Below are 12,399 nucleotides of genomic sequence, written 5' to 3' on the forward strand. Positions count from 1 at the left end.
CTTTTGTGATATGACAGTTCTGCCTATGTTTACACTGAGCAAACACATCCTGCACCATGAGCTGTAAAACAGAGAGTTGGCAGTTTGATGACAGGATAGGATAACATGTTGGCAGCTCTTTAAATCACTGATCACATTGTGCCATAGGTTACGCACCATATTCTTCAAAAACAACACATATCACCGTTCCTGAAGCAACATAACTATTGAAGCTAACAGCACCATATCAACTGGACTTTCTTCATATGGTTTGGTTAGCTTTAGGAAAACATTGTGGTTTGGGTTTAAATCGCTCGGTTACTGCAGTAACTTCCGTTGCAAACATACATACGCTATCTAAGTAACTAATATTTCGTTAACCACATGACGTAGCTTCACTACATTAGTAGGTTAAAGAACTCAACGTTGACGTCTGCTTTTGCACTGGACATGAACTCCCCTGAATGATAGTCCTGTGCTTTTTTAACCCAACCACCCACCCCTGATCTCCTCCCTACACACACTTTCAATCCTTATGCCACTCATCACTAGCTCCTATCCGGCTGTAATAATTACTGCAGCCACTCAAGATAATCACCTGACAAATGAGATAAAGGTCATAGTAATCATAATTGTGGAGAAAAAAAAAGGGGGGTCGATATTTTTGACATGGAGTCAGGACATCTTCATCCGTGTTCGTGGCAACCAAGGCAGCTGTTTTTTAATCCAAAATACGTTCTACTCCAAAACGTTCCAGACTATAAGTGCAACAAAGTTACAACATAAAATGTATGATTGAACCCAAAGAATCATAGACAATTAAAGACACAATGTATCACTGGTTTGCAGAATTATACAACAACCACATTTTTTCTAGTGACTGGACGGCAAGGACGCCGCTAGACAAAAAGAACAAAACACAAGGCAATTAACATGAGCGTTGTTCCCTGACAGCCATGCTGTATCTAAGCCAGAAACACAATTGAGCGAGGCTTATGTGTGTGTGACACTTCCGATCCTCTCAGTCCCCGCTCCATTGTAACATATTTACAGATTACAGAGTTAGTAGTTTAAATATTGGTTTAACTCCCCTCGTTTTCCTGTCACATGTGCAGTCTCCCACCCACTGGTTACTGCTAGCCTGTGATTTAACTTGCAGGGAGACGCCCACCCAAATGCTCTCCCACCTTTTCAACCAGCTCCCATAAAAGAACTAAACAGAGCGCCCAGGGTTTTGAACTTCTGAAATGTGGATTCTGCTTCCTTGGAGTAAATGGTAATCACTCCTGTGGGTTTTTGCTGCCCAAGCCACATTGTATTATTTTTACACAGCTTGTACGCCTGTGTATAATTGCACACTTGCATTGTTTTCTGGTACCTTGGTTCATCTCTAATTGCAGCAAGACTTATCAAATATCTGTTTCAGAGAACCTCTGCTCTTTTTCTCCTCCTCCGTGGCTTCCAGTAAGAGAAATTTGAATTGCAAGGGCCATAGCAGGGCTTTTAAAGGAAAACTGTATGTTAGGTGTTGGCAACATGCAGTGAGGTGATTAGGTAACTGATATTACCAAAACTTAAAAGATCTTTTATGTGGGAGGAGAGTCAACACTTAATTTCTTCTTTCATTATTCCACATAGGATTGTCTCTGCAGAAGGTCGGAGAAGTAGCCAGTTTGAGTTAAAGTGGGAGAAAATATGAATATAATAATCTATGCCATACAGCAGCTAAGGTAGGCGTTTTCATTTATCATGGGATTGCACTAGCCGCAGCTGCAAGAGTGGTCGTAAATCATTTACTTGTGTATTTTGTATTATTAACACAGAGTCAGGGTTGCTGCTGTGTACTGTTGCTCAGTTCAGACCAGTTTAGAATTCAGTGAATTCAATACTTAATCATGCAAGACCGGTCAGATAAAACACTCTTGTTATGAATAAGTGGAAATACAATGCAAAAGACAGAGAGTCCATAAGCTATGTCATATTATTCTGTTATATATGGTGGACAAGTCAACAGTGGATCAGAGAAAAACATTCCTCTCATTCATCTGAATGGGTGCACACTGTTGACGCAATGCCAAAAAGGGTATTTGCAACCAAGTCAGGCAAAAGCTGTGATAGCCAATCAACTACAAGTGTGACCTAAGCATTGTATTGTATTGTTTGTCTGGCAGTGTTGTAACCTTCAAAGTTCCAAATCTTGTCTCATAGTATCCCTTGCTCGTCAAATGAGCTGTTAAACTTATGGGTTCATCACTTAATTGGACTCACTGAAGAATTCTATTTCATCATCTCACTGGTACATGAAAAAACATCCAACACAGCCTCTTAACGTTTATTTTAATACAGAGCGGCTTTCAATGTTATAAGCTTTTCAGTGTGATCCAACAGCTCCAATGGCTTTCAACCATTCCTTGTACAAAAACAATTCAGGTTCTTCCCCCTAAAGCTGCAATAGTCTTTTGTCGCTGTTGTTGTTTCTCTGATTTTTTAAAATGTATTTTTTATCAAGGTTAGGGATAGGGTTGCTGTACACTTATACTTTTTTTGGAGGTTTTGCTCAGAGTGACACACACCCAACTTTACAGAGCATTTTAGCATCTCTCAGCTCACTATTTAGGTTTTATGAACTGCAACTTGAATATTTTGTTTCACTCTTACTCGATCCGTCAGCGCCATTACCAGCCATAGCAGGCAGGTGTTTTCAACAAAAAACAACTGAATGCTACCTGTCTATGCACTGTCAAGAATGGCCGTAAAAGCTCCAGCCTCCACGTTACAACTATGCCCAGTGGAAGCAGGACTTATGTTGATTGGGTGGACACAAACATGACGGGTAGAGAGAGAGGGGATGATTGCGGCAAGGGGCCACAGGTCGGATACAAACTGTGGGCCACTGCAGCGAGGGCACAGCCTCTTTATATGGTGAACACACTCTGCCAGCCTAGCTTCTGCGGCGCCCCAAGTACGTCAGTCATATTCATTTAAAAGGTGTCATGTTTAGGGCCGATATAGATTTGATAATAAGGTAAAAAAATTATTTCTTTGAAAATCAGTTATTGGTTAAGGTTTCTTTGAATTAAGGGTCTGCTATGTAGTTTTGGGGGAGGAATCTTAATCAGAAGAGAACAATCTTAATTGCTTGATTTCCATTCCTAAACAAACGTGGTGCACCTTTAAGTCATAAAAGTCGCCTTAAGGCAACTTAAGTTACGGTTAGGCTGTGGTCGGTGTTCAAAGTGTCATTTGGTGAGAGCCAAATCAAGCTGGTTTATGGTGTTAGGGAAGAACCAAATCTCCCTTTCTTTGAGCAGAATTTTGTCCTTCATCACTTGCATTTTCATCAGGTTAGAAACTGATTACCTCACAAGCTGATATGGACAGGAGGAATGAGTACAGCAATCGAAATGTTTCAATTCTATTCAACAAATCATCTGTAAGAGCTCCATCCGACAAATTTGATGGCATCCTGTGGCCAGTGTTGGGAAAGTTCACTTTTCAAAGTTCAAAGTTCAGTTCACAAATTTTAAAATGAACTAGTTCAGTTCATAGTTCATAATTCAACATTTTTAACTAAGTTCAAAGTTCCAAAAATGAACTAGTTCATAGTTCTTTTTTTTTTTCAATATGTTGATGCAAGCTATTATTTTTCAGTTTTCAGTTTTAACACTGAAACTGCAGCTCTTCGACAATATTCTGCAAAACCAGGTTGTCCAGCTGCGGCTGGGAGATGAAGACAACGGAGCTGCTACTGTACGCCATTAATGCAATTTGGGTGGTAGAGGATCTGTTTTGGCTCGCCGTTGCCGTGTCTTTTGATTTTTTATTCACTTGCACATACCTTGAAAGGCTAGCCGGGTGCTTTAGTTCAATGTGCCGTTTCAGGTTTACGGTACAGGATAGAGTTCAAATTAAAAATAAAATACATAAATAAGTAAATAAATAAATAATTTTAAAAAAAAAGAAGAAGAAGGAAGGGAAAAATAAAATAATAAATAAATAGATAGTTCAGACAGTGGCTTCAGGGAAAAACTTTTCATAATGACTCAGTAAGGTATTACCTTTTTTGTTATTTAACACAATCAGAGATTTAAGCAAAGAGCTCAGTTCCAGGAGAAAAGGAGCAGATTTAGGTAGTGATTTTGCAAATTTTTGTTTGTGAATAAAACATTTTGCATAGGATAACAAAGTTTATCATGTGTTCAAGAGCATTAACTTCTGGGTTAACAGCAAATAACATGTTTAAGGGTAAGAGAATGGACAGAGTTAGCAGCATCACAAAAATGAGATTCAACATCACTCCAAAACTTTTTAAATATATATAAATAAAAAAACTATGGAAGAGGATTAGGGCCACATGTGAAATTTTTTTTAGTAGTCAGAATTCTGACTTTTTTCTCAAAATTCTGAGATTAAAGTCAGAATTCTGTCTGGCGTTGCCAGTGTTCTGTCCGTTCAGGACGAATTCATCTGTGTTCGTTTGGTAATGCCTGCCTCACTGCATGTTTGGTATGCAGCTGTTTCTGTCTGAAATAGTTAGGGTTAGGGTTGATCGAAAGTTTTGATCGAAAGTAAAGCGAGCTGCGTGTAGAAACCTCTCGTCCAGCGTCCTTTTTATACACAACAGCCAGATTGGGTGTTTTTCCGCTACATATTAAGCCTGTTCACGGTGTGTTTTAGCCGGTTTTCGCCTGGAAGGCTTGATGGAAATCTGGCACTGTCTTGAACGTAGTTAAACTGTGAGAACGCACCGTTCACAAACGCCAGAATGAACGCGTTCACAATAATGTTCATCAGGCAGAAATACAGTACCTTCAGTTCACGTTCGCCCAAAATATGAACAAGTTCATGAACGATCGTTCATTGAACGCGTTCAGGCACAACACTGCCTGTGGCTCTCCTGGATTTATATCACAAATCAAAATCACTCCATCGAAAAGAATTATACTCACTGTTCTATTCTCTCACACACATGTACTGCAAAGGTCAGAAACATGGCCATCTCTGTTGTATGGTTGTTGTACAGTATCTCAGCCCTGAGGCTGAAGTGCAGTAAAAATAGTCTCAGAATGACAGAGGCTGAAAAAGCCACTGGCGATGGTTCACTTGTTTGAAGTGGGCCAAAGCCACACAGTGTGGACAGACCAGAAAAACACACACACACACACACAGACACACAGCATGGCCGAGTGTTGGGTACTGGAGGTCTGCTGCAGTCAGTGCCATCTGGGCGCCTACATGCTCCCAGATGTCGTCTCTGTAATTAGAGCCAGACCCGGCTAGGCCTGGTCCAGCCCAAATCCAACCTCTCATTTACAGAGGCCCTCCCTGAATACTTAAGAAGCTTTCCAAGACAGCGCTGGCCTTTAGAGGGAAACACTGCAAATGTATTTTTAATAGTATCACCATAGAAAGCTGGAAGACTTAAGGTAAGTTGGTTATAGCTTTTATGATATGTTCAGGACATTTCGTGCTAATTGGAAAAAACAATCCTCGATTGAGAGGAGAGGTTCTCTCCTATTACTGTGCATTTATAGGCATTCTATCTTAAGTTACAGTATCACATGTTGTGAAGAAAGACAGAAAAGATGAAATAGAGAAAGGAAAGCAGTGACATGTGACATAGGTCATGTGTATCTTTTGTTCTTACAGCACTGAGGGCACACGATATCTTCCTTCCCAACTTCACTGTGTCAAAAAAATAAACCTTTTACTTATCATCGGCTAGGTGTTCAAAATGTCCATCGCCCAGGCGGCAGCCAAGGCCATGCTATCTGATGCCCTGCTGCAGGACGGCCCCGGGATAAACCGGATCCACCACCTGGAGCTGGAGCTTCCTCTGGACAAGGTCATCAAATTTGTGTCGGTCGGACTTCCGCTAATGCTGGTGTGCATGGCCTTTGCCCGCGAGATCTCCCTGGGTGAGCAACACTCTGTCCCTATCCTTTTTATCTATGTTACAGACACCCCATAGTCCTAGTATTCAGTGGTTGCATTTTGGCTTTGTGATCTGTCTCTGTTTGCATTTTAATGCAGTGTCCTCTGAAAGTAATTTTCTTCTGTTTGTCCTTGAATTTCTCATTATTTACCTGCTAAACTGCATTTAGTTGAAGAATATCATGCATACTAATATAAAGACACTTATTATTCCTGTGGCACTGGGTATATAATTTAAAGTTAACACACAGGTCCAGACAAAAAAGTGAAGCTAAGTTAAAAGTCTTGAACTGTGACAGTGAGCGTATCTCTGCTCTTTCTTTGAAGGGTTTCATCTTGGCACCCTCCTCATCCCTGACAATTCCTTCTTGACTAAACTAAATATCAAGAGCAATAACAATGAAAGCTGTAATTACACTGCACTTTCCTTAACCAAATTAGGGTGCTGTGAAGCAAGAGGGAGAAAACAAAACACTTAAACACCGATCATAAAAGGAACACATTAAGTGCTGACTCCATTAAGGCCTTCTGAGCAATGTAGATACAACAAAAACAACGATAACATGACAACAAAAAATTACTAAAAACACAGAACCACAACTGGCCCTGACTCCATTCATACCTTTGAGTGTTGTGCTATTTTATTCACTTTAAAAAAACAAAACAAGTTTTGAATCAAATGTGTTTTCATATAAAACATGCCAACAACCTGTCTGCCAGTGATCATTTGTAGAGCACAAAAAACCACGCTGACAATCTAAAGTGTACGTGGCAAGTCTGCAGCATAAGACTTTTGCTGTGGAGGCTGACTCCCTTGACTTTGAACTAAACGTTGTCTCTTCTGAGCTGGTCTGCAATCAGCCTGGTGCTCCTGATGCTAATTGCCATGGGGGATGATTGAGAGCAGCATTCACTAACGCTGGCACGCTGTAATTACAAGGCAAAGTTCTTCTGTGGCAGCTCCCCCCGATTTGAGTCAAATGAGAGGATATGTTGATTAACCAGAGGGGGGGCGTAGAACATGATGTGGTGCCGGGGTATGCGGCTCAACTGATAGATCTTGGCTGCCTATCTGCTGGGCTGTCAGTTTCACAACAGTTCTTGATTGCGCTGCTGTCTGGAGTCTGGTTTACTTGCACCTGGACTCTCAGCCAAGAATTGTTGTACAAAGCACAAACGTGGGGATGATCTGCCAGAGTTAATTGGGGAGTGGGAGTAGGAGATAGGAGTAGTGACAGAAATGTAGGTTCCCTCACTTTGCTAAATGGCTCACAGGGGTGGGAGGCTGAGGGGAATATTTGATAAGATTTCATGCGAAAGGCATGCAGTTGTTTTGTATTTAGGATGACTTGTGAACGCATGCGCCCACACATGCACTCACAGTGGAAAAAATTGATTCCCACAGTTAGCAGCACACGGAACATACAGTCATGTCAGTTAGTATAATAACTGTAATACTCAGCGTAACTTAAACCTAAGCAAGTACCAGCAAATATCCCATCATTAAGCAGATCAAGTTTAAGGTTGATCTCTTGGGAAGCCCTAACAGCAAAAGACCAGCAGCATTGCGCTCTTGTGGCTCATTTGGTAACAACACACAAAAAATTTAACCACATTAAAATCAGTTTGCAATGAATTTTTTTTATGTTAAGCTGAATGCATATTATATGAATTGCTCGACCATGACGTCTTCAGGGGTATGTTAATTATATAACGGCTGGTACAGAGAAAGTGATTGATAGATTTGAAAAGCCTTTATAGAAAAGATATGCTGTTCATTGTTTAGCATTTCATTATGCAGCTGCAAATCATGGATGACCCTCCAAATAAATCTACTTTGAATTAAACAAAAGAGTCCTGCAGGAATCAGGGAATCCTGAAACCCAGAAATAAGTTTGTTTTCTTCCAATTCCCTCTCTAAGTCCTTGGATTGTTAAATGTCTGAAATAAGGTCTGCAGCTGACAAAAACGTGTCTTTACAGGTCAACCATAGTTGCAAAGTATTCTTACTTTCCAGCTTGTAGATTGATCAGTTTACAGTAACATTCGTTTATTTTAGAGTAGTATGAAACTTAGTGGTGGTGACGCTGAACTCACGCAAGTAGATTTGTTCATAGCCTTACGTTAGCCTTTTGCTTGTGGTGATTGCATTAACATTTTAAAAATCATCAAAGTGGTGTTCATTTGTGATGATTATCTTGCTGAACAAAACATGTAAGTATCATAAACTTTTGTTAGCAGTAATCCAAAATCTAATTGAAAATTTCCAAAGGCTTTTTGTCGAGGGAACGAGGGTGATGCTAACTTTTGGGTTAGCCTACAAAAATATGTCATCCCTACCACACTCTAAAAGGTTTTAATATATTGTATGTCATTGCAAAACTAGCCGACAATTTATTCCAAATGTTGTGTGCGCCATTTTGAAAAGAAAAAAATGAGCATTTTAGTCTAAAAATTCAGGCTGTACTTTCCTCGTTCTGTAAATTTCTATCCAAGGTCATTTTTAAAATGAATATACTCCATCATAACCACAGCTGCCATAATTATATTTTAGGTGTCACTATCAATATGTTGGAATGTGGTTGATTAATTACACACACAAACACGTATAATTGCACCATGTAATGGTCGTCTATAATGAGTGGGTCTGGCAGAAGAAATCACATCCTGACAGTAAATTACAGGCAGTATGTTACTACTAACAGAAAGCTAGGCAGATGTGGAGGTGGCTTGTAAAAAATAGAACCTCCATGTTTCTGTTGCAATGCTCAGAAATAGATGGGGCACACCCTCGGTGTTTTCTTCCTTGGGCTCTCTGTTTAAGGGTGGGGCATCCTTTGGAAATGACAGATGGGTACAGAGCATAGATTCAAGTGGTTGGACTACATGTGGTTATATCAAGGTGAACTAAGTATAAGGTAGAGGGGCCCGATGGAGTCACCCAGGGTTTTTAAATGCCAGGTTGCCATTTGGAAACATATGATTTTTTTTGGTTAATGTTGTAAAGAGCAGAAAAGAAAAGGGCAAGCAGAAGCTCCCATGTCTGGTATTGGGCCTGCAATACTGTGTGTGTGTGTGTGTGTGTGTGTTTGAGTTAGAAAGAGAGAGAGAGAGAGAGAGAGAGACAGGTATATATCAAATGCTTAGAGACTGGTTACAGGCAAATTGATTTTGAAGTGATTGATTGAAGCATGATCGGAAGAAGCTCCAGAAAATAATCCCACATATTAGCAGATAATGTTGCAGATCAACATTTTTTTATTCTGCAGGGCCTCAGATCAGCTGTTTCCCTCCCAGCAATTTCACCATCAAGCAGGCCAGCTATGTAGACACGTACTGCTGGGACTCCCTGATGCATCATGAATTCGACAGCAATGGGAACTTTGAGGAGCGCTCACTCTGGGTACACAAAGTAAGCTGAGCGATTCTTAATTCTCACCTAGAGGGGCTGTCAATGTTAAACTGCTGTTCTCTGTGCTGTGAGTTGATGTGTTTTTGTTTTGTTTTTTTAATGGCTGTGTACCGCTCAATAAGAGGCAGATTATCTTTTTGTTGTTCAAACATTTGCAAAGTATTTAGACCCAAGTAGACATTAAAGGCCCAGTCACAAAAAAGCAGTTCTCCATTTAAGTGTTCATTTGTAATACTAGATTGTGAGGCTATTGTTTATGTGAGTCACCTTGCTTCTTTTAACTTTTTCCTGCCATCCTCTACTTCACCCTTTCCTTTCATTGTCCGTCCAGATGTTCCCATACTCTCTTATGGCAATGGCTGTCTTGATGTACCTGCCGGCTCTGATCTGGCGCCAGCTCGTCATGCCCTCACTGGGCTCAGACCTGCTCTTCATTATTGACGAACTGGACAAGTCGTACAACCGCTCCATCCGACTGGCTCAGAACATTTTGGACATGCGCCAGAACACAAAGAACCCCCTCACATTTCAGGCCGAACTGCAAAGGTAAGACACCAGCTATTGTTGGATTGTAGCAGTCATTATTCATTCCTCTTTGTGTCTGTCTAAAAAAAAAAAATCCCATATACCTATATATGTTTTGATTCACTCAATTTTGAAAAGTGTTGATTTGTCCCCAAAGTAGAACATCTCGCTAAATTAAACTTTATCTGCCAGTGTGAATTATTGGTTAAAGGTTACAGAAGTGATCTTGTGCTGTCATTTTGAATGTTTTGATAAACTGCGAAAATGTGTGCTTTGGGGTAGTGAAGAGTTATATTTTTCTCTCCCTCAGCAACTACCATTAACATATCCTTGCAAATTTCACCTCCAACAGTCTCAGTGGAGGATTGGGTGCTTTGGTGGTCAGTTCCTCGTAGCCAAATACGAGTTTGTGGTTGTTTTGGGGTGTTCCCAGCTGGGAATGTGTGTAGCTGTTTGAACATGAAGACCATGGTGCTGAGTTTCTTCTCCTTATCCAATTGCAGGGCCAAGAAGAAGCGATACTTTGAGTACCCTCTACTGGAGAGATACATGAAGTGCAAACAAAACTCCTACTTCCTTGTTAGCATGCTTTTCTTGCGGGGCTTCCTCCTCTTGACCTTCATGACTGCTGCCTGTCTCTACCTGGCCTACTTCCACCTCTCTGCCTTCCTGCAGGATGAGTTCAGCTGCTTTGTCCGCACCGGCATGCTGCGGGATCAGAATTGGGTTCCTGAATTGGTTCAGTGTAAAATGATTGGCCAATTGGTTTTTCAAGTGATAAGCGTGGCCAACGGTGCCATCTACGTCCTGCTTGCTCCTATAGTCCTCTTCAGCCTGATCCGGCTCTTTGTTTGGGACACCACCTTTATCTCTGTCTACGAGGTCCTTCCAGCACTGGATGTAATCAGCCAGCGTAGGCTAGGATGCCCACTGAATGACCTCAATGTCCTTCTGCTCTTCTTGCGGGCCAACGTAGCACACCTGAAGTCCTATGGGCAGGTGAGGGCATTGTGCTCACTGGCGCCACCACAGGTGGGCACAACCACCACAGGGCAGGGTCTGAACGCAATGCTGAGCCAAGAAGAGATGGAAGAGCGCGAGGAGGCTGCGATGGAGCTGGCAGGAGAGGTGGAGGAGGCCAAGGAGGAAGGGAAGCTCAGCCTAGTAGACATCATGACTATTCTGGGAGCAGCGCAGGGAAGAGTGGTAAACTGCAGCGAGAAGAGGCCTCTTGTGGAGGAGAATATGAGTCTTGGTACCGTAACATTTATTTACACACTTAAACGTATTCTGCTAGTGGCTATATTTGTTTACATCATTTGGGATGTGCAGAAAATTATTAAGTGACCTCCAGAACACAGGCTCTGAGAATGTAAAGCAAGTGCTTTAAATATAAGGTAAAATAAGCAGTTCTCACTGAAAAGCCACTGAATATAGAATAGGGTAGTATCCAAATAGACCTAAGGAAGTGGCTTGAGAAACATTTGCAGTGAATTTAAACATTGTTTAGTCATGTTCTTTCTCTTTACTGTCTGTCAATGTTTTGCTTTTGTTCTTTCTTTTTGGAACCAAACTGAACTGCCTGTATTTCTAAAAGAGTTTTAAAAGCCATGGCTGATTTAGGAGAGAGAGATTTGTGACACTTACTAGTTCTAACTGACCTCTCTGTCTCTTCACAGAGCCAAACCACCAGGGGTACCATGAGTTGAAGGAGTCTGCACCATTTAGTCATTACTAGGCCTCCTACGGACTGAATCAGTGTGATAACAATGGGGGGGACAGGGGGAAATGGGGCACTCTATACAGTAGCTTTTTAAGAGTGCCCACAAAGACTGTGGACACCAATCAAGGGTTTTTGCAGTCTGAGGCAAAACAAAATCTCCTTTAGAATTACAGGGCAAATTGTTCTCAATGGAAATGTCAATGAATTTGGATTTTTAGCATATGTTCAACTGTAGCTGCTGCAGACTTTTTTCTGTCTCTTGGTTTGCTCCCATGCATTTTAAAATAAACAAAGTGAAAGTGGCTGTATAACCATGTACCATTAAACTAGTATGTATATCAATTGAGAGTCAAAGAAACATTTCCAGTGGCAACTACAGATTCCAGTGTCTGCCATTTTTTGGTCATGAAGGAATGAAAAGAATATTGTATTTCTTGTACCTTTTTTTTTTGCTTCTTTGTACACTTGTTTTCTTTATTAGTGAAGGAAATTAGTTTTGTCTACCTGTGAATTAAAGTGAGTTCTTTCCATGTAATCCAAAATAAATGAGGTTTATGTAACTGGTTTAGCCCTCATCAACATGTTGAAGTCTATAGCACTTTTCCAGTCTCAAAGTGATCACAACGCTTGTCACACTCACACATTCAAGCACATGGCAGATCTGTTCATCAGGACCAGTTTGGGGTTATCTTGCTCAAGGATACTTTGACATGCAGCCGGGGGAGCCGGGGAATCGAACCAGTGACCCTCCGCATACTGGACAACCTGTTTTAACCTCTTGAGCTGCCCAGCAATAAGTACTCAGTGCTCATTACTGCATTATTAC

General features: G+C 41.1%; 1 protein-coding gene across 2 annotated transcripts; it reads left to right on the plus strand.

Moving 5' to 3' along the window:
* Nucleotides 1–5,319: 5,319 nt before the first annotated feature.
* Nucleotides 5,320–11,962, plus strand: LOC115593562 (pannexin-3). Of its 2 annotated transcripts, XM_030437119.1 has the most exons (6): nt 5,320–5,405; nt 5,705–5,897; nt 9,183–9,325; nt 9,657–9,871; nt 10,354–11,105; nt 11,530–11,962. In XM_030437119.1, the coding sequence occupies exons 2-6, from the start codon at nt 5,714–5,716 to the stop codon at nt 11,586–11,588; spliced, it is 1,353 nt and encodes a 450-aa protein (XP_030292979.1). In that variant the 5' UTR covers nt 5,320–5,405; nt 5,705–5,713; the 3' UTR covers nt 11,589–11,962. The 2 variants fall into 2 exon arrangements, with proteins under 2 accessions (XP_030292979.1, XP_030292978.1); XM_030437118.1 differs by lacking the exon at nt 11,530–11,962 and having other exon boundaries at nt 10,354–11,523.
* Nucleotides 11,963–12,399: the final 437 nt, after the last annotated feature.

Source organism: Sparus aurata, chromosome 13, assembly GCF_900880675.1.
Source record: "Sparus aurata chromosome 13, fSpaAur1.1, whole genome shotgun sequence".
NCBI lineage: Eukaryota > Metazoa > Chordata > Actinopteri > Spariformes > Sparidae > Sparus > Sparus aurata.